A 20,517-nucleotide genomic window follows, 5' to 3' on the forward strand; every position below is an offset into this window, starting at 1 on the left:
GGTCAGTAATATTAATTTGGAGCTGATGAAAAGGAACTTTATTCCCTCTTAGTCTGTGAAACATGCATTTGTTGCGATAAATTTTGAACTAGGTTTGAGAGGTTTATGCATACAATTAAATAATTGGACTGTCAAGTATATACTGTATACGAATATGAATAGGCATTATTATGTTACGCTTGGTGGCTTTTGTTTTTAAACTATAATCCGGAAGTAGTTTCGGTAACACGTTCCCTTCACCATGATTGGTTGTGTTCACGCTGCTGCTGATGTGGTGTTCCGAAGTTAGCAATCCTGGCCCACCGTTGCAGACATATTATTTGGTATAATAGTAATATCGCTTGGTTGAAATAATGCCTTACTATCAGACTTGGGAGGAGTTCGCCCGTGCAGCAGAAAAACTGTATCTGACAGATCCCATGAAGGTGGGAACACTTTATTTTACGAATACATTAGCATGCTAGAGTGATAGACAATTAGCCAAATAGCTCACTAGCGACGTGACTGCAGCAGCTGCTGGTCTGATTTTTGTTTTCTCATATTCACAAGCTGTTCTGTTTGCAGGTCAGAGTGGTCCTGAAGTACAGACACTGCGACGGCAACCTTTGCATTAAAGTAACCGACAATGCCGTGGTAAGTGACGTGCGGAAGTAGTAGTTAAAATTGAATCAAATGACGGAGAGTAGATGAAAATGACTTGTGACCATGTGTATATCGGAGACCTCTAAAATCCCCCACAGGTTGATGACCAGGGTGCTTTCTGTACCTGTCAATGAGTATTTGTTTGGTCGGGTAAAGGTAGCGTGTAAAAGCTACGGTAGGACACCAGTATGAAAATATAATGACGTGCTCAAAAGAATACTAAAGTAAGTTGGATTGCTCTGTTCTTAAAGATCCTCAGCTGCTGATTGATTCAACAGCTAATCGTATCCGCACTTGTCCTCACAATGCACCAGCACTAACAGCTGTGTGAGGCTGCAACACTGATTGTGAAGAAAACCAGAGTGATTGATGAATGATTCAAAGAACTGGACAAGTTAAAGTTTTGAGCTGATGTTGGCACTAGATTGAATGCTAGGGGAACAACAATCAGTGCATTTACATGACACTCAAGAAAACCGAATTACTGGGTTAGTCCGACTATGATCGGATTTTTAAGATGCATGTATACACCTTAGTCTGAGTAAGATGGGACCGGATCGGATTTCTCATAGTCGAATTAAAGCACTCAGATTGTTCGATTGATAGTCGCATTACTCCTGCACGTATACATTCTATCAGATTGGATCGGATTTTGCATTCTGCGCAGGCGCGAGATTTTTTCCCCGGGCCGTGAGCCGGAAATAGATGGACGGCGGCGACAGCATCTTTCCTCCGAAGTCACCGCAAGAAAGGGCGCCATTGTGCATCTAGTTTGTGTAATTATCATGTACACTATATACGAAATGTACAAAGATGTAGCTTCGTCTCGCTCTTCGTACGCCATCTTTCTTGAATGCCGAGGCAGTTTGTTGTTGCTGGTGACGTAAAGAGGTCAGCCGGAGGTGTCTCTGTTACCACTAGTTGAAATGGGTACAGCGCCACCTAGTGTACCGGGGTATGACATTCTGCGGCCAATAATTCGATTTTCCTCACCGGCATGTATCTCTCTATAAAAGCAAGGAATCTCTCTGTGTGTGTGTGTGTGTGTGTGTGTCTGTGTGTGTGTGTGCCTCAAATATCTCTGCGGATCAGGATCAGACTGACCTGAGAGTTTCAACATGGCTGCTGCTTGGTTCAGTGGTGTGCAACTAAGCATTTGCTTGGACTGCAATGATACCGTGAATAAATTATTTAATAAATGCTTTACAAATTCCGCGAGTATTGTCCACCGGAGCCACCACAGTCACGTGCGCACCAGAGCCAATCACTGCACACCGTGGCCACGTGCGCACCAGAGCCAATCACTACAGAGCACAAGCCCACAACATACCTTAAGAAACAAGCGGATTTATACCTGCAGCGGTGCGAGCTGGACCGGGATTTTGCCGGCGGTTCGGTTCCGTTCTGTTCTGTTCTGTGCATCCAAACTGACTGTTGTGGATTAATGAGATTAAACGAGTCCGGACTGAGTCTGTTCGGGACTGAGGAGATCCGGAGACGTGCGGACAACAAAGTGGAATCGGAATCTGTGGATGTTCGTGTGTAGCTAGCTGCTAGCCGCTAGCCAACCCACACGGCCCACCTACCAAGTCGACGGACCGGACGCACCAGCACGTCCAAAACCAGACTTAGGGTAAATAATGTCCAACATGCTTTTTCGTGAACATTGCCGTCACGTTTGCTTTGTGTCTGGTGCAGGAAGAAATGGTAAAAACTGGCTTTTGTCAAGAAAGTGTCCAAGCAGCAAGTTTGGTTGTTGAGGAACAGGAAGATGTGGGAGGGACGTCGGCGGATGAGTGACAGCAGCAGTGACGTGTTGGAGACAGCGACTGAGAGTTGAGAGATTTGTGACATATAGCGTGTTTGGAGTGTATAGTTAGTGTGTTATATAGTGTTTGGTGTAGTGTGTTTAGTGAGTAGTGGAGTCGTTTTTTTGTGTTGTGAGTCTAAACAAGGAGGAGACTGCTGAATGTGGAACAGGCAGGAATGAGCTGAGGAGCCTGAGGCATTGCCTGCATTTAAATGTAAATAGTTACACATAACTTTGTAAATTTCAAAAACTTATGCACCAATTTAGCAAACAACAATTTATATTTGCATTATAACTAATGCAGTTGGTTCATTAAACATATTTGTGGTTTTCACAGCAAAAAATCCAACTTTTTCCTACTGTGATTTTATGTTATTTTGTGATTTTAGGTCCATAGTGTTAATATAGTATGTTAAAATGAAAAAATAACTGTACAGTCACACATGTGAGGTTGTGCTGAAAATAATGACACCAAGCAAGGCAAGGTAAATAGTTTTTAGATTGAAATATAATGGTATAATCAAAAGTAGTCAAACAAGGCAAGATAAATAGTTTTTAAGGTGAAATATAATGGTATAATCAGAAGTAGTCAAAAACAGCCAATTATATCCCTGACATCCCACCTTCAAACACAACCTCATCCATTAAAAAAGCTACTTAACCTCCCACTTTTCTATGGGAATACATGCTTTCTACGGGCACTGCACTAGTACTCGGATAATTGCAGTTGTCTGGTTGAGTAGCATAGTCGAACTATGGCTGTAATCCTACTAAGCTGTGCATGTAAACACACTGAATGTCACTACCATTCATCCTAAATGAGTCAATGTGTAAGACCTTTGTTATATATTGTGTTGAGATGTGTACTTCCATTATCCCAAATGTTTTCAACAATCTTTAAACCCAGAGAAATCCACAAGATAACTAACAGCAACGGTGCGTTTCATTTGGTCAAGTGTCAATTCAGAGAATCAGAGAATGGGAAGGAAGTCAGCGTTTGGGACTAAATGTTACGTGAATGAAACTTTTCAATGTAATTTTCAATCTATGAAATCAAACTGTGCCTTTTTTTTGCCAAGCTTCTCTTAAGTTTTACTCTTTCAAATAATCAACAATCTACAGAACTTTTTAGTATGCTATTTTTCTACTTCTTCTCATCATCATTATCATTATTATTATTATCATATATAATATTGTTAGTGAGCCTCTTATCGTTTAACAGAAAAATACATCATACAAACAGCAACTTTTGCATCCTTGTCAGTCTGATGGCGAGTTATCACTTTTCTGTCATCACTAACATACTGTTAATAATCAAAGAAGCTCTGAGGCTTTACATTTGTTCTATATGTTATAATACAACATTTCAGCATTGAACTACAATCTGGCTACATTCATGATTGTGTACAGTCAAACTAACCAAAAACTTCTTATTGATTATTATAAAGTTTCAGGGTGTTCCTGTAACCATGGTAACTCATGGTGCCAGAGGGGAGGGGGAGACACTGAATAAAGCCGTTTACACAGATACACTGCAGGCAGAGTCCAGACAGTTGTTATTTCACACATGTAGCACACAACAGGAGACTCTCCGTGTCAGACGAGTTCTCACATGTTGACTAAACTCAATTGGTAATGTAGCAGCACGACGAGTCCTTGCTAGCTAAGCAGCTAAACTTTAGCGCCGCTCCGTGTTTAGATCCCGCCCTGTGTGGGTAACTACACTGTCATTGGTCAGGTGCACAGAGATACCATTGGTTGTAGAGTGTGACAATCTGTCAATAAAGATCAGCCAACAGTTCTCCTCCCATCTACATCGATCTCTTTTTTTTTTTTTTTTTTATTGAATGATAACTGTACACAACATATTGGCATAGTACATTGCAGTACAGAATAAACAAGGCACATGGACAAGCCTCAGAATATCATCAACTGTGTAAGACGAAAGAAAGGAAGAAATCTCAGAAAAGAAATTGGGTAAGATTAAGCTCCTCTACTAACCTACAAAGTTTCAATGCATTTTTCTTCTCCATACACTTCAGGGATGCAAAATAATGACATAGTTCTTTATGAAAATCATAGAAATTAGGTTTGGATTTCATGCATCTATTTTTATGAATGAAAAATTTACCAAGAATGATGAAAGTGTTAACAGCAAGGTCATGGGACGCCTCTTTCATAGATACACCATATAAAACATTTTCTTTTGTTAGAATAGAGAAATTGGACATTTTAGGGAATAACCAGTCGCACAAATCTTCTCAGAAGGTATTTAGAAATTTACAGTCATAAAATAAGTGTTCAGTTGTTTCACTGTCTTCATCACAAAATTAGCAGTTATTGTGGTCAAAATTAAAACGATTCCTTAGAAATTCAGAGGAGGGGTATACTCTATTGAGAATTTTAAAGTGCACTTCCTTCGCTTTGGGAGCAATGGGAAACTTAAAGAATTTGGATCTCAAACTTTCAACTTTTTAGAGAAAAATTGTAGAATTGATATTCTGTTTGATTAGAATGGATACAGTTCTTTAACCAAGGTATGTCGGATTGTGATATCAGGTATTTTAAGATCAGTGATATTGTGGCCATTTATCAAAAGCGAAGCAAGTGTTGAGTTCAAATTACTTTTATACAGATTATAAGACATCACAACAATAGATTGAGGGATTGCTTTGACTAGATGATTATACTGCCTTCTGTCATTCAGGTTACATTTAGAGCAGAGAATCTCAAAGGGTACAATGTTTCCGGTATTATCCAAGAGGTGCATCACTGACCAAATTCCTTTCTCTAGCCAATTTTTATTAAAAAAAGATTTATTTCTCGATAAATGTATCTGCAATTCCATAATGGGATGTTGTGGGGACTAAAATCTACATCGATCTCATAAGTCGCCTCTGTGAAGTTTGAATGACAGAAATCCGTCGTAGCGACGGAGAACTATAATCCATGCGAATATTTATTCAGTCTAGAGCTTCAGTACAGTGAGATCAACATAAACACAGTAGAGCAGAGTGGCACTCACACTCATCGGTTAGGGAGTTTGTAGCGCGGCTCCATGGTGCGCACCACTAACCAAAACTAACGTTACTGCTCCGTTTGTTGTGGTCCCACTCACTAAACAGTCCAGGCGGGGCGCGTGCTTATGGAGGACCAAACCTGACATAAGTATAAATAAATAAATGCATAAATAAATACATAAATAAATACATAAATAAACCTACATTTATTTATTTCTGTATTTCTGTATTTCTGTTCACCTACATATATTTATGTCTGTATTTCTGTGTCCATATGTAAATGAGGAGGTAGGAGGTCCTAACCTCAGTCAAGAGCATGATTGGTTACAGGAGTGTGCTCGATGAGGGTCTACTACTTCTGCCTTACTAGCAGCGCTGATCAGTGTTGCCAGATTGGGCAGTTTTCCGCCCAATTGGGCTACTTTTGTTGACGCCATGCGGCGAAAAAATACATTGGGCGGGTGAATAAAATTTGGGCTGCTTTTGTCCACATTTGGCGAGTTTTTAATATTGTGAAAACAGAGTGTCTGGCAACTTCGTGATTTGGGCTGGTTTTTAGTGGATTGGGCGGGTTCTAGGATCTGATTGGGCTGGAAACTGTCAATCCGATCTGGCAACACTGGCGCTGATGAATTTGACTGGCGTTCATTTTAACTTGCGAGGGTCCCAGGTGTGCTGGTGGTGTGGTTTGAGAATCCCGTCTTGAGAGAGAGGGGTCCTCAGCCATGTCCGCTAACCAGGAAAAACATTCTGCTCATCGCTCCAAGTCATGTATATGTGTATTCAAGACGAGCGCTACAGAGCACAAATCGTCCAAAAGTGCATGTTGTCGGTCTCATATCTTTGTCGTGAATGTCTGTACTCTCAAATAACTCATGGGTAGAACAGGCTGAGGCATTTGTTCATGCAGAGCGGCTCGAGAGCAGAGTGGAGACCCCTTTTAGCTCTTATGTTAGCTGTTAGCTGCTCGCTGTAGCGCAGCACCGGTTACCGTCGGGTATTTTTCATTCCGCACTGTTCAAATGGTCGCTTAAAGCCATCGTTCCGAGCCGCATACATCGTTATTAAGCTGAGGCTAAGTCAGTGTGAAAACTGTACACTGTCATACAGCCTGCTGGTCAAACAGTCTGCAGAGTACGTTGACATCCAGCCCGAGCTCAGCGTGAGGTCAATCAGCTGTGGCAAATCGTGAGACGTCCAAATCAACCTGTGATACAAACACCAGTAGCGACAATGGTTCATAGGAAAGCCCAGACATATATCTCACTCTCGGTGGTAACATGTGTCAACAGTTAACCTGGACGCTACACTCAAAGCGCTACAGCGAGGAGCTAAAAGCTAACTAGCAGCTAACTGCTAACAGCGGTGTCCACGCCACTCTCGAGCCGCTCGGCATGAACAAATATGCTTAATACTGCTCCACACATGAGTTGTTTGAGAGTACAGAGATTCACTACAAAGATATGAGACCGACAACATGCACTTTTGGACGATTTGTGCTCTGTAGCGCTCGTCTAGCAGTGGTTTGCAAGTCGCAGCCGTGTGGATAGAAGTGTTCAAGCCACGTCAAAACGAATACACATATACATGACTTGGAGCGATGAGCAGAATGTTTTTCCTGGTTAGCGGACATGGCTCTCCAGACAGGATTCTCAAACCACACCACAGCACGCAAGTTAAAATGAACGCCAGTTAACCTGTCACACTGGTCGAGGCCCTTAAGCTAACTGGAGCTGTTTTACAATGTTACAGAGAGCGAGGCTTGAGATCAGGAATCGTTTGCTTTTGTCTGGCTCTCCGATTTGACCAATCATGCTCTTGACTGAGGTTAGGACCTCCTACCTCCTCATTTACATATGGACACAGAAATACAGAAATAAATATATGTAGGTGAACAGAAATACAGAAATAAATAAATGTAGGTGAACAGAAATACAGAAATAAATAAATGTAGGTGAACAGAAATGTAGAAATAAATAAAAAGCATTTATTCTTTTATTTATACTTTTATTTATTCATGTTTACATTTAATTTAGCATTTATTTATGCATTTATTTATTTCAGTATTTATTTATTTATACATTTATTTATTTATTTCAGCATTTATTTCAGTATTTATATATTTATTTATGTATTTATTTATGCATTTATTTATTTATTTATACTTATGTCAGGTTTGGTCCTCCATACGCGCTAAGGTTCCGGTTACGTGTTTTTTGTTCCGGTCTTGTGGCAAAGCATCGGCGTTGATTAATCGATGCCAAATCGTCACATGACGCATCGCGATGCATCTCCACATTGATGAATTGCACCTACCTCTAAACAATGGGGATATTGTATTCATTTTTATTTAAAAGCAACAACTTCTCCACTCTGCTGGGCTTCAGGCGGTTTCTTTTTTTGTCAGGATTTGAGGTGACGGGGGACCTCCATTGCGTTTCGTTGCCCCTCATTTTTCGAATCGCACGCCAAAACCGCAAACCTGAATCCGTCACATGATATGGCCGGCTCACGGCCATTAAATTGAAAGTAGCGACCGTTAGCAGCTTGTCCAGGGTTTCCCCTACATGTAATTGACTGTGGCCCACCGCCATGGCAAAATAAAAGCCGCCACACCTTAAAAATTCAGGCATAAATAAATCCAGTGTTGGAGAAAGAAAATCTGTTACCGTCGTCTTTCACCGCAGTCTTTGACGTTAACTAGCATGATGGATATTTAGCTTGATAATTAGCTAGAGGATTAAAATGGTCACTTAAAGCAGCTAATAAAAATACTATTTCTTTACAATATTGGAGTTCATGATGGCTGTGTGAGAGCATTATAACCAGAGGAAAAAAATGAAATACCCTAAAGAGCCTATGACATAAGTATGAATATTACAGTATGATGACATAAAACTGCCCCCCCCCCTCCCCCGGCACCACAGTGTCAAAAGATACTGGGGGAAACACTGTTGTCGTTACAACAACAAGCGGACAACGAAGACAGCTACAGAGACCTCAGCGGCTTTCCAGTTGCTCATCTTGACGTCCGTGGATGAAGTGAAGGACTGACTGCTGTGATCAGCTGTTTCCTGGTTTTAAAACTACCCGGCTGTGGGTCAGTCAATGCAGGTCATCGACACCTCCGCCCATCTCACGCAATTACCGGCACATTGACGCCTCGGACTTACATAGCAATGGAGGCAGAAATAAGTGTACCCTCCGAGACGGACCAAAACAGACCCCAAATTTACCGCAAAAAAAGACGGCCAAGTTGGCGGCTTGCTGCCCAGTATAAAAACGGCTATAGATAGTGAGCGAGCGCCGGTCTTGATAAAGCCGGTTAATCAGATGAATAAAAAGTTATATTCTGATGGTTACATTCAGCACATGTAGACACAGCCCCCCCACCCACCTCGGCCCCCACCACCTGATCCAGTCTGAATCAATGAATACACACTCTGAATACACACTTCTGCCCCCTCCACCCGAGACCAACTTATCACTTTACAACGTGACACTCAGTGCGTTTACATGACACTCAAGAAAACCGAATTACTGTGTTAGTCCGACTATGATTGGATCTTTAAGATGCATGTTTACACCTTAGTCTGACTAAAATCGGACCGGATCGGATTTCTCATAGTCGAATTAAAGCACCCAGATTATTCGATTGATAGTCGCATTACTCCTGCATGTAGATGTTCTATCAGATTGGATCGGATTTTGCGATCTGCGCAGGCGCGAGATTTTTTCCCGGGGCCGTGAACCGGAAGTAGACGGACAGCGGCAGCATTGTCTTTCCTCCAAAGTCACCGCAAGAAAGGGTGCCATTGTGCAATTAGTTTGTGTAATTATCATGTACACCATATACGAAATGTACAAAGATGTAGCTTTGTTTCGCTCTTCGTACGCCATCTTTCTTGAATGCTGAGGCAGTTTGTTGTTGCTGGTGACGTAAAGAGGTCAGCCGGAGGTGTGTCTGTTACCACTAGTTGAAATGGGTACAGCGCCACCTAGCGTACTGCTCTGTATGACATGCTCTGGCCAGTAATACGATTTTCTCACCGGCTCTAAGCTGTGCATGTAAACGCACTGGCTGATTTTTTTGTTTTGTTTTCTGGTATGGCAGCAATACCCTTCGGTGCTTCCGTATCAGGGCTGTATGCTTAGCTTTTTCACTAGGAGCACAGGTGAACTATGAAATTTCTTAAATAACACAATTTTATTATTAACATTTAAATCACGTACACAGTAACACCCATGTGCACTCAAACATATAAACACAGTGCCATCATAAGGCCTACTGCAACCCTCAATTAAACACAGAGAACATCCCTGTCCCACATCTTTTTGTAGTCAGGTTGCCTGGCACGCTTGGCTGAGTTTATCCAGCGGTCCACAGCAGTACTTGGATCATAGTCCTCAAGACTTGGCCCCTCCAGGGTGATCCTCATGAGGTCTTCGGTGGTGCTTCTTTTGGAGCTTTTTATGGGGTTCTGTACAGAGAAGCCCCTCTCGCACTGGGCAGCTGAAATGGGCAGCACCAGCATCAGCTGCACCAACTCCAGTATGTTCTAGGGGATCAAGATAGGCCTTACTTATCTAATCTATAACCACCAATAATAGTAGGGCACTGCAGCATAGAAACACTCAGCAGTGTTTGCTTACCTTGTAATCCTCCCTGTATGGCTCCTTAGTCAGCATGGTCTTCCACAGGCCACTGTAGGACTTGTCCTTGAAGTTATGACTCACCAAGATTTTCAGTCCCTGCCACTCGTCCTAAACAGCCACCAGGTCTCACCCTGATCTGTAGAGATTTAACAGAGGGAGTTAGCAAATACCCAAACATCATTGTTCGCATCACATGGCACAGCAGTGCAAAATACATCCTTACCTCTCAAGAGGCTCTCTGAAATGCCTCATAAAGTCTGCCACACCATCATCACCAAAGGTCAGAAGGCTGCCCTGGTCATCTGGCCATGTGTCATGGTTGAAGACTCTGAAGGCCTGCACCGGGGGCTTGACTTCAGCCTCATCATTCAGGAGCCCACCAAACCTGGCTTTTAGCTCAGTCACACCGATGTTGATGGCCGCCTCTATGTGCTTCTTCAGCTGGGGATGGATGAGGTCTGTGAGACCTGTCAGATTCCCCTTCAGTGGTATTCCCTTTGAGAGAGAGAGAGAGGGAGAGAGACACAATCACACACAAAACTGTTTTAAAGACTGCATTTCTCCAAATCTTTAAATTGAATAGACCTACACTAATTCTCATATAGTGACTGATTTTCACACTTCTGCTCTAAACATTTGTTTCCCTTAGATCCTAACAAACTCATTCTAACACACCTGGAATCTGCAATCATCATCTCCATGCTGAGCAAGCATGGTCTGGATCTTCTCCAGCATGCCCCCTGACTTTGCCCTAGACCTAAGTCCTTCTAGTCTGGTCACAGTCTTCCTCAGCTCTGTCATAGCTTGGGGGAGGATCAGGTCATTTCTCTGCAGGGTTTTTTTTTTTTTTTTAGCCCCATATCAAGAAATTCTGTATATCATCCCTAGAAGTGTATTTTCGCCCTACATTTTGGGCCAATTTTGACTGTGGGATCATTTGTGTTTATTCTGTAATGGTCCGTTCATGAAGTAAAGTACATTTCCCCTCCGGCTACAGTCATCAGTTGCCGTTACATTACATAAACACACAACAATGGGGGTCATCTTCATGGGTCACTGCTACAGTCAGGTTGATAAACAGGAGTTAAGATATATCCACTTTTTAATCCTAAACGAGTCGCAAACCTGTCCCACCCTGCTGGCTTACACTTTCACACAGATGTCAATTCACCTCTGTTGCTACTCTGTTACTACTTCCTCTGGCAGATCAGAGGTTGAACAAAACTGTCCTCCCATTCCACCTCTTAGAAAGGCTGTGTGAAAGGGGCTTAATTATAATAATAATTGTATGCTGACAACAACAGGCTTTACTTTCCACATGAACATATATAGAATAACTTTAATGATCCCAGACTGGGAAATTATTTGTTACAGCAGTAGTGGGTCCGCAAATAAAACATTTCATACATAACATAAATAGAATCCAATATATACATAGTGTATATATACAGTGCACAGTTATATATAATGTATAATATAATAATATAATATATAACATATAATATATAATATATAAGGGGTAAACAGGAAGGAAACAGGTAAAGCAAAGGAATTTGCACTTTTATAATACTATGTTTGATGCGATGGCTTATTCTGTGACATAAATTGTGTCATTCCAGTTAGTCAGTGTATAGTAATGGCAGCTGTCACCCTGGCTCATTTAACAAACGGACTTAAGCATTATTATTCAAAATCACCTCTCTGAAGATGCATACATAAAAATCTCACTCCAAGTCACCCCCACCCTCTAAATAACAAACGAACTTCGCCTCTCTTGCTTAACCTTGACTAATCTCTGTATCTCTCTATATATGTATGTACACATATATATGCATATATATATGTGTGTGTGTATGTGTGTATATATATATTTATATTTTCCTTACCTTTGCTCACTCCTTCACTATATGTCTTCACATTTCACCTCTATGTCAAGTCTGTCTTTGTCATTGCATTTACTGTATTTGTCTATACTACATAATGTGTACACACACACACACACACACACACCAGCCATACTCACAGACCCAATCATGACAGAATCCCACCTACATCAACATAACTCAGACACTTAACTTAATAACATGGAATGTGCGCGGTATCCATTAGGGGTGTCAACGTTTACAATTTTTTCTACACGTGTAAACGGGGCTTCTAACCAACGTGTACCCGGTTACACGTCGGAGATTTATGATTTCTTTCTATCGCAGTTGTGGTAGCACCGATGCCAGCAGCAGTCTCTCCCTCCAACTTGTTCGGGTGTTTCCATCACAGGTGGTTAAGCATGGATCCCGTGCTGTTGTTGTAAGCCAACTTTGCCTGACATAGCCTCCACTTAACTTGATTTCCACTGGCAGTTTGTTCAAAAAACATACAGTGCTCCGCTTGTTGACCGCCGCCATTGTGTCCCACAGTCAACTTGAAGTGACGTGACGCGACACTGGCTGTGGCTGCGGGAATTTTTTTATTAATTTTTTTTATATCAACGTAACATTGTGCCCCATTCATCTATTATGTATGCGGATAACTGCGCTAGTGGGAACATTTAAGTGTACAGTTAGTTAATGTTATTATCTGAAGCTTTCAGGCAACATTATCTTACTTTCACTTTAAAAAATTGCGTCCGTCCAATTTTCCTTCGGGCGTCGGTATCAATTTATAGCGGGTCGGCTCTGGTACAGAATGTAATCTGTGCTACTGTCGGAAAACGGGTCGGATGCGATGACCCGTGCAGGACTCTGCTCTAAGTGAACATTTTAATCCTCTAGCCAATTATCAAGCTAAATATCCAACATGCTAGTTAACGTCAAAGACTGCGGTGGAAGACGACGGTAAAATATTTCCACTGGATTTATTTATGCCTGAATTTTTAAGGTGTGGCGGCTTTTATTTTGCCGTGGCGGTGCGCCACAGTCAATAACATGTAGGGGAAACCCTGAATACTATATATATTGATGAGAAATGAACGAGGAGGAGGAGGAGGAAGAAAAAAAGACGTGTAAACGTTTATTGATTTTTCTAAACGGTTATGATTTGTTATCCGTGTACCCGTTTACACGTGTAGACGTTGACACCCCTAGTATCCATGCCCGGCCCAAGAGGATAGCAATCATATACCATCTTACCAAACTAAAGGAAGATATATGTTTACTACAAGAAACCCATCTATCTAACTCTGAATCACATATGCTCCAATCTCGTCAATTTAATCAAATTTTTTCAGCCACTTACAACAGCAGACAAAGAGGCGTTTGTATTTTAGTAAATAAAAGAATCCCTCTAATACACCATTCCACAATAACTGACCTAGAAGGACGATATATCATAATTACTGCATCCATCTACAACAAAAAAATTACAATTGCCAACATATATGGTCCCAATTCTGACAATCCATCCTTCTTCAACACATTTTTTTTCCACATTACAAGAATCTACAGATATCATAATTGGTGGCGATTTCAATACAGTAATCAACCCCACAATAGACCGATCAAGCACTGCAGGCAATCTACGATCCTGGTACTCTACTGAACTACTAAAACAATACATGACAGATTTTGGTCTTGGCGACAGTTGGAGATTGAGCAACCCATCATCAAGAGAATACACCTATTTTTCTCCACTACATCAATCATTCTCTCGTCTAGACTTCTTTCTGATCAGTAATGAATTTCTAAGTATAGTACCCAAGACCACCATACATCCAATCATAATTAGCGACCACGCTCCAGTATCTCTATCCATAAAAATTGAATCAAATGTAAAATACTCTTCCCGCTGGCGCTTTAACACAGCACTACTCAAAGACTCCGATTTCACTGCTCTTATACAGAGAGAGTGGGCATCCTTCTTGGAACTGAACGACTCCCCAGAAATCTCATCTTCAATACTATGGGAAACCGGTAAGGCAGTAATTAGAGGACAAATAATATCATACTCAACAAACAAAAAAAAGAAAACAGGAACTAGAAAAACATCTGGAACAAAAAATTAAACAACTTACAGATACCAATTCAAACAACCCCAACGAACAAATAAAAAAGGAGCTACATAATACTAAATTTCAATTAGACGAAATTATAAACGAACAAAAACAATTTCTGATACAACAACTCAAATAGGACAACTTCGAAAATAACAATAAACCAAGCAAATATTTAGCTCGCCAACTACAACGTAAAAAAGAGAAAGCAATAATCTCAACTATAAAAAAACCCAGCAGGTGAAACTACCCAGACCCCGACCCATTAGAGATACAGTCCTTCTTTAATAACCTGGACTTACCCAAATTACCCCAACAAGATGCAGAAACACTTGAAAGCCATTAACTTTAGACGAACTTCACAAAGCCCTACTTCAGATGCCCAACAATAAATCACCCGGACCCGACGATTTCCCCCAAAATTTTATAAACACTTTTGGCATATGTTATCCCTCCTTTTTTACAAACTAACATTAGAAATTCAAAAAACATCACAAATTCCTCCACATATGAACACATCTGTAATATCAGTTCTACTCAAACCCAATAAAGACCCAACACAACCTTCCAGCTACCGCCCATTATCGCTTATAAACACAGACTTAAAAATTATCACCAAAGCTCTAGCTATCAGGTTAGAAACAGTTATTTCCACCCTAATACACCCTGACCAGACAGGATTTATCAAAAAAAGACATGGCTCCGACAATTTACGAAGATTATTCAACGTCATCAATCTTGCACAACAAACTCAAACCAAAACAATAATCGTTTCACTAGACGCAGAAAAAGCATTTGATCAGGTAAACTGGACTTTTTTATTACATACATTACATAGCTTTGGTTTTGGGGAGTCGTTCATCCATTGGATCGAAACACTATACACCTCACCCAAAGCCACTGTCACCACAAACGGGATCACATCACACAGATTCACACTCCACCAGGGCACCAGACAAGGATGCCCGCTCTCTCCATCTTTATTCGCTATCTTCATCGAACCACTTGCTGCCACTATACGTCAAAACAATATAATCAAAGCAGTTAACACCACAAACCACCACCTCAAAATAAGCCTTTATGCAGATGATGTTTTATTGTACTTACAGGAGCCATTACCATCACTAACAGAAACCTTTAATCTTAACATATTTTCAAAAATCTCCAACTACACAATAAACTGGAACAAATCCACTATACTACCACTATCAGAAGATGCTTGGGGATTCTGCAGGACCAAACTTATCACTTCCTCTTCACACTGGGAATATTAGATATCTAGGTATTGACATTTCCCCCAGGCTGTCAGAGTTGTTTCATCTCAACTACAATCCATTATTAAAAACAATAGAAGATGATCTCCAGCGCTGGATAAATCTACCACTATCTCTATTAGGACAATTAGCCACAGTCAAAATGAAAATCCTCCCCCACATCAATTACTTCTTCTCAATGCTACCCATCATACCAACAGACAAATGGTTCAAATCTATCGACTCTATCACCACTCATTTCTACTGGAAAAATAAAAAAGCAAAAACTAAACTATCCACTTTACAAAAAAACAGATCCCAAGGCGGACTAGATGCACCAAACTTTTACTTTTACTACCTCGAAAATCAAACACAATATATTGCAAAATGGATCCACCAAACCAACCACAATACCTCATGGTCAGACCTAGAACAGCACTATTGCCAAAACATCGCACTCTCAGATCTACCATTTCTAAATACAACCATCAAACGACACCCCTGCTTCAAAAACACAGTAATCTCCACAACTCTGACAGCCTGGTGGAAAGTCATCAAGATCTTCAAATCCACTACAGCACCATGTAAGTACACACCAATATGGCACAACCCTGATTTTCAACTCCTCAACAATCCTCTTCACTATCACACATGGGCACTAGACTACCTTACATCCCCTCTCTTTCAAAACAAATAATCAAACAAAACAAACAACCCACTCGTCAGCGGGCAGACTTCCTCCCAAGGGTCTGGAAGTTGCCCAGACCAGGAATTGGCAAAGGAGTTTAGATTTGCAACGGGTCAGCAGCTACCTTTGGGTTCGGCAGCGGCCCAAGGTACAATCTAAACAAATAAATCAATCAATCAATAAACAAAAAGAACAGCAACAACAAAAACAGATAAGACGATACAAAAAAGGGGGTGGGGGGGCCTTTTCACTACCCCCTCGTACGGCTGGGCGATTATGCTAAAAATAATAATCACGATTATTTTGATTGATATTGAAATCACGATTAATAAACAGGATTATTCACTGATTAAAAAAAAAGTATTTATTGAGCCACCAAAACGCAACTTTAAAAATAACTGTTAGAAAAACAACCAGATAGATTAGTAACAAGTAAATGATAATATGTGTATGTTTGCGTGATGGCAACACGTACCGCTTGTCCAAAATCTTGTCCAGTCTCTTGAAGCCTGGGTTGCTAACTGTACTGATAGGGCACATGTCCTCAGCTAGCATGAATGTCACAGCCTCCGTTATCTCTCGCTGTCGCCGGGAGCCGGTGGGATATGGAGCGGCATTGTAAAGAGTGTCGTCAATGGAGGACTGTGTTGCGGTGGTGGTGGCTGTAGCTGAAGCTGGCGCTCTTGCACTGTTTTGGGTCTTTTGCTCCTTCAGTACTTTGTCATAGACCACTTTATGGTTAAATAAATGTGTCGTGTTGCCCTGGGGTGCAGACACGACGGCGTGACAGACTTTGCAAACAATCTCCTTCTGCTCCACGTCCGACGATTTGAAGCCAAAATGTCTCCAAATGACCAAAGTTGTCCTTCCTTTCTTTTCAACTAAAGGCTCAGGCTGCTTTTCTGCCATGTTGTCAATCGCTCGTTCCACAATTGATCCACACACTCACTGCTGCAGCTGCAGGCCACACAGGTGCGTTTACTGTGCATTTACAGCGCAGTAATTTGCATACACGACGTGCGGTGGCACGTTAATCGTTTTTCTTCGATTACAGTGTTTTCATGATCGTGAGAAGCCAAAATCGAAATCGTGATCAAAATTCAATTAATCGCCCAGCCCTACCCCCTCGCCTGTCTCCCGCTGGGGCTACCAACTGGGCTACTGGGAGCCGGCTAGGGGGCCCCTGCCTTCCTGATACCCCGGTCCAACTTCACCCCTCACTGCAATATATAATCATCGACATAATATAATTTATTTATTATAATCCCAACAATTAATCTTATGATAGTCATTGTCATGATATATTGCTTGCATTAGGTTGTGTTCACGTATGTTATGTTTACATATATATTATGTTATTATCCTGTATTACAGCATGATATATTACATTACAAATTTGCCCTGTATTACATTATCATACCTCACATTATCTCTTCAAACTATATTAGGTTATAATATACTGCATTTCTTATTATAATATCTCATATTACATTATACTGTCTTATCTTATCTCAATTATCTAAGTACATTATATAAGGTTAAATTATATAACACTGTACTATGTCAGTATATCTCATATCATGTTGCATACTATTACTACTTATTTATCTATTTTTTTTGTTCCTTCAGTTTTACTTTCCTCCTCCTTCTCTTTTCTAAATTATACTTTATTTACTTATTTTTATTGTATCATCTATCTATACCTACATATGTTTATAATACCATACTGTCTGCCTCTCAGCCACTTGCACGCACACTCACTCACACACAGACACCCACACACACACACACAGACACGCACACACACACACACCTTTATTACCTCTATACATATCATAATAACTCTGTTGTTTTTTTGTTGTTATCTGTACTGTATGTCCACTATCTGTATTTGTTGATCCTCGTGGTGTGATGTACTTGTCCCCCTTGTCACCCTAATTTCACCAATTAAAAAAAAAAAAAGAAAGGTCAACTTAATGGGTCAGGGAAAAAAAAGAAAAAAAGTAATGGCAGCTGTCATTCCCCTCATGTATTCTTCTGTCTATCCCCACAGTGTTTACAGTACAAGACAGACCAGGCCCAGGATGTAAAGAAGATAGAGAAGCTCCACGGAAAACTGATGAGACTCATGGTATCCAAGGAGACGCACAGTGGTGCCATGGAGACGGACTAAAATGCTCTAGAAGCACCTGGACTGAGTTCAGTGGACACAGTGGTTGTTAAGAGCACAGTAACATCGGAGTGTGATGTGGAGGCTGAGAGAAAGGCAGTTGTAAAGTGTGATGAGATTGATCTGACTGCCTACACTTATTTAATACAGAGAGATGTGAGCATATATGTACTGTATATATTTTATTCTCTCAGGATTGTTTTTTTTTTTTAATTCTTACTTGGTCATTAAACATTACATTATCTGGCTTTTTCCTTGTGAGGCATTTTGATCACATCCCTGATAGTATATATATAAAGTAAGGTCAGTTTAGGCTGCTGGTAAATTTTAGGAAATGTAGAGATGGAAAATGTGAGGGCTTTAGAGGAATCTGGGACAAAATGTACAGAAAGTAAAAAGTACATATCCTCTGCTGCTGTGTGAGCAGCTTTGGCACCTTCATTTTTTAAGAGGAGCTTGAAATTATTTTCAGTTATAAAGGGGATAATTACGAGTGGCAGCAAAGACGTCTATTTTTTTTTCTTTTTTTTTTTTTGCATTTACATCTTTGTAGCTATGCTGGATTAAATTCCAGCACGGCAATCGGTTTCATTCTGTTTGTCCTCATGGACCTGTGCTACATGAATGAAGCAGGACCTTCCGATTTCCTAACAGCAGTGTGGAGAAACCCATGATTTCTACAGAGGCACCCCACACATCCCAATGCCATTTCATTGTCCGAGAATAATTATGTTACGTGTTCAATAAATGTTTAATACCCCAGTATAGCCACAATTTCTCCTGTATTCATCAGGTTTTGGTGTTGTATGCAATGTGGCAAGATCCATCAGTGACAACACAAATAATACCATGTTCCAGTCAGTAACAGAGGTCGGAAGTGCCTAGTTGACATCCAACTCGGTAGGTTTGGAGTTCCGAATTGTCTGTAAAGCAGCATAATTCAACAAGATGTATTTTGGGTGCAATTTAAAATGGCTTTGTAGCATAAAGCTTTCCAGGTAAAGACAGTTGAACTTATTGCAGGATGGGGAAACGTTTCTTCTGGGTACACAGTAGTTAATTTGAAAGTGAATGTCAGGTATCGCTTCTACGGAAGCCCTAAACTGCCATGCATTCATATATTTTATTTCCTCCGTTTTCCCGAGATAACGAGTTAATTTCCTCCCTTTTCCCGAGATAACGGGATAATTTTCTCGAGATTTCGTAATAACGAAACATTGTTTCCCCGAGATAACACACCTTCGGACACACCGCAAGAGCTTGTACCCTTTATCAGCCAGGTGCACAGTAAATCATTTCATCACGTTCAGCAAAAATCATGCAGGCACACTACAAACACGCACACACACGATTCACAGGAACACAGATGTTCTCGGTTCACAGTGAGACGCTTTCAAAATAAAAGTCCCGCATTTAGTGTCACTCTTAGAAAAAAAGGTTCATTAGGGTTCTATAAAGAACCCTAAGGTTCTATATCCTCTACCAAAGAACCATCTGTCTAAAAGGGTTCTATATCCTCTACCAAAGGACCATCTGTCTAAAAGGGTCCTATATCCTCTACCAAAGGACCATCTGTCTAAAAAGGTTCTATCACATTTCTGTAAAAAAAAAAAAAAGTGGGGGGGGGGCGGGTGCTTAAATTCATGTGCTTAATGAAAAACAAGAGACTGGCAATGGAATAATTGAGATCTTGTTTCAGACAATAAATAAAGAATTAATACAAAAATAATAAAGCCCTGCAAATAAGTAACAATATGCTATATATATAATATATACAGCAATGTATTTACTATAACTGCTACATATAGGCTATAAGTAGCCTATAGGCTACATATACATAGCCTATGTGCTTTCATTGTGTTATTTTGTTTGTTTTTACCCCTACAATTTAACTAAAGTATGGGCTTTTTGTGATCTCTTGAAAAGCTGTGTGCACAGTCTGTCCATAATCGAAAAGTATATAAAAAAATATTATGTGTGTGTGTGTGTGTTATATATAGGCCTATATATAAACTATGTTATGTATGCTAAACGTGCAAGCCTATAGACTACTGAATTAATCACCTGCCCACTTTATATCTTTTATTTTTTAATTACAAAATCATTTTCATCATTTGCTGATTCTCTGCAACTACAATCTCCTAGTTGGCATTTCATATTAACGGTAAATCCGATATGAGACTGAAGAGGATTAGGGCCACATGAATTTTTTTTTAGTTCTGTCAGAATTCTGACTTTAATCTCAGAATTCTGAGAAAAAAGTCAGAATTCTGAGATTAAAGTCAGAACTCAA

The 20,517-nt window shown here is 40.5% G+C and overlaps 1 protein-coding gene across 1 annotated transcript; it reads left to right on the forward strand.

The window, feature by feature from the left end:
- The first annotated feature begins 202 nt into the window (after nucleotides 1–202).
- Nucleotides 203–18,986, forward strand: srp9 (signal recognition particle 9). Its single transcript, XM_030406297.1, has 3 exons — nucleotides 203–425; nucleotides 565–633; nucleotides 18,108–18,986. The coding sequence occupies exons 1-3, from the start codon at nucleotides 354–356 to the stop codon at nucleotides 18,225–18,227; spliced, it is 261 nt and encodes an 86-aa protein (XP_030262157.1). The 5' UTR covers nucleotides 203–353; the 3' UTR covers nucleotides 18,228–18,986.
- The last annotated feature ends 1,531 nt before the right edge of the window (nucleotides 18,987–20,517 follow it).

The sequence above is a fragment of the Sparus aurata genome, chromosome 22, assembly GCF_900880675.1.
Source record: "Sparus aurata chromosome 22, fSpaAur1.1, whole genome shotgun sequence".
Lineage (NCBI taxonomy): Eukaryota > Metazoa > Chordata > Actinopteri > Spariformes > Sparidae > Sparus > Sparus aurata.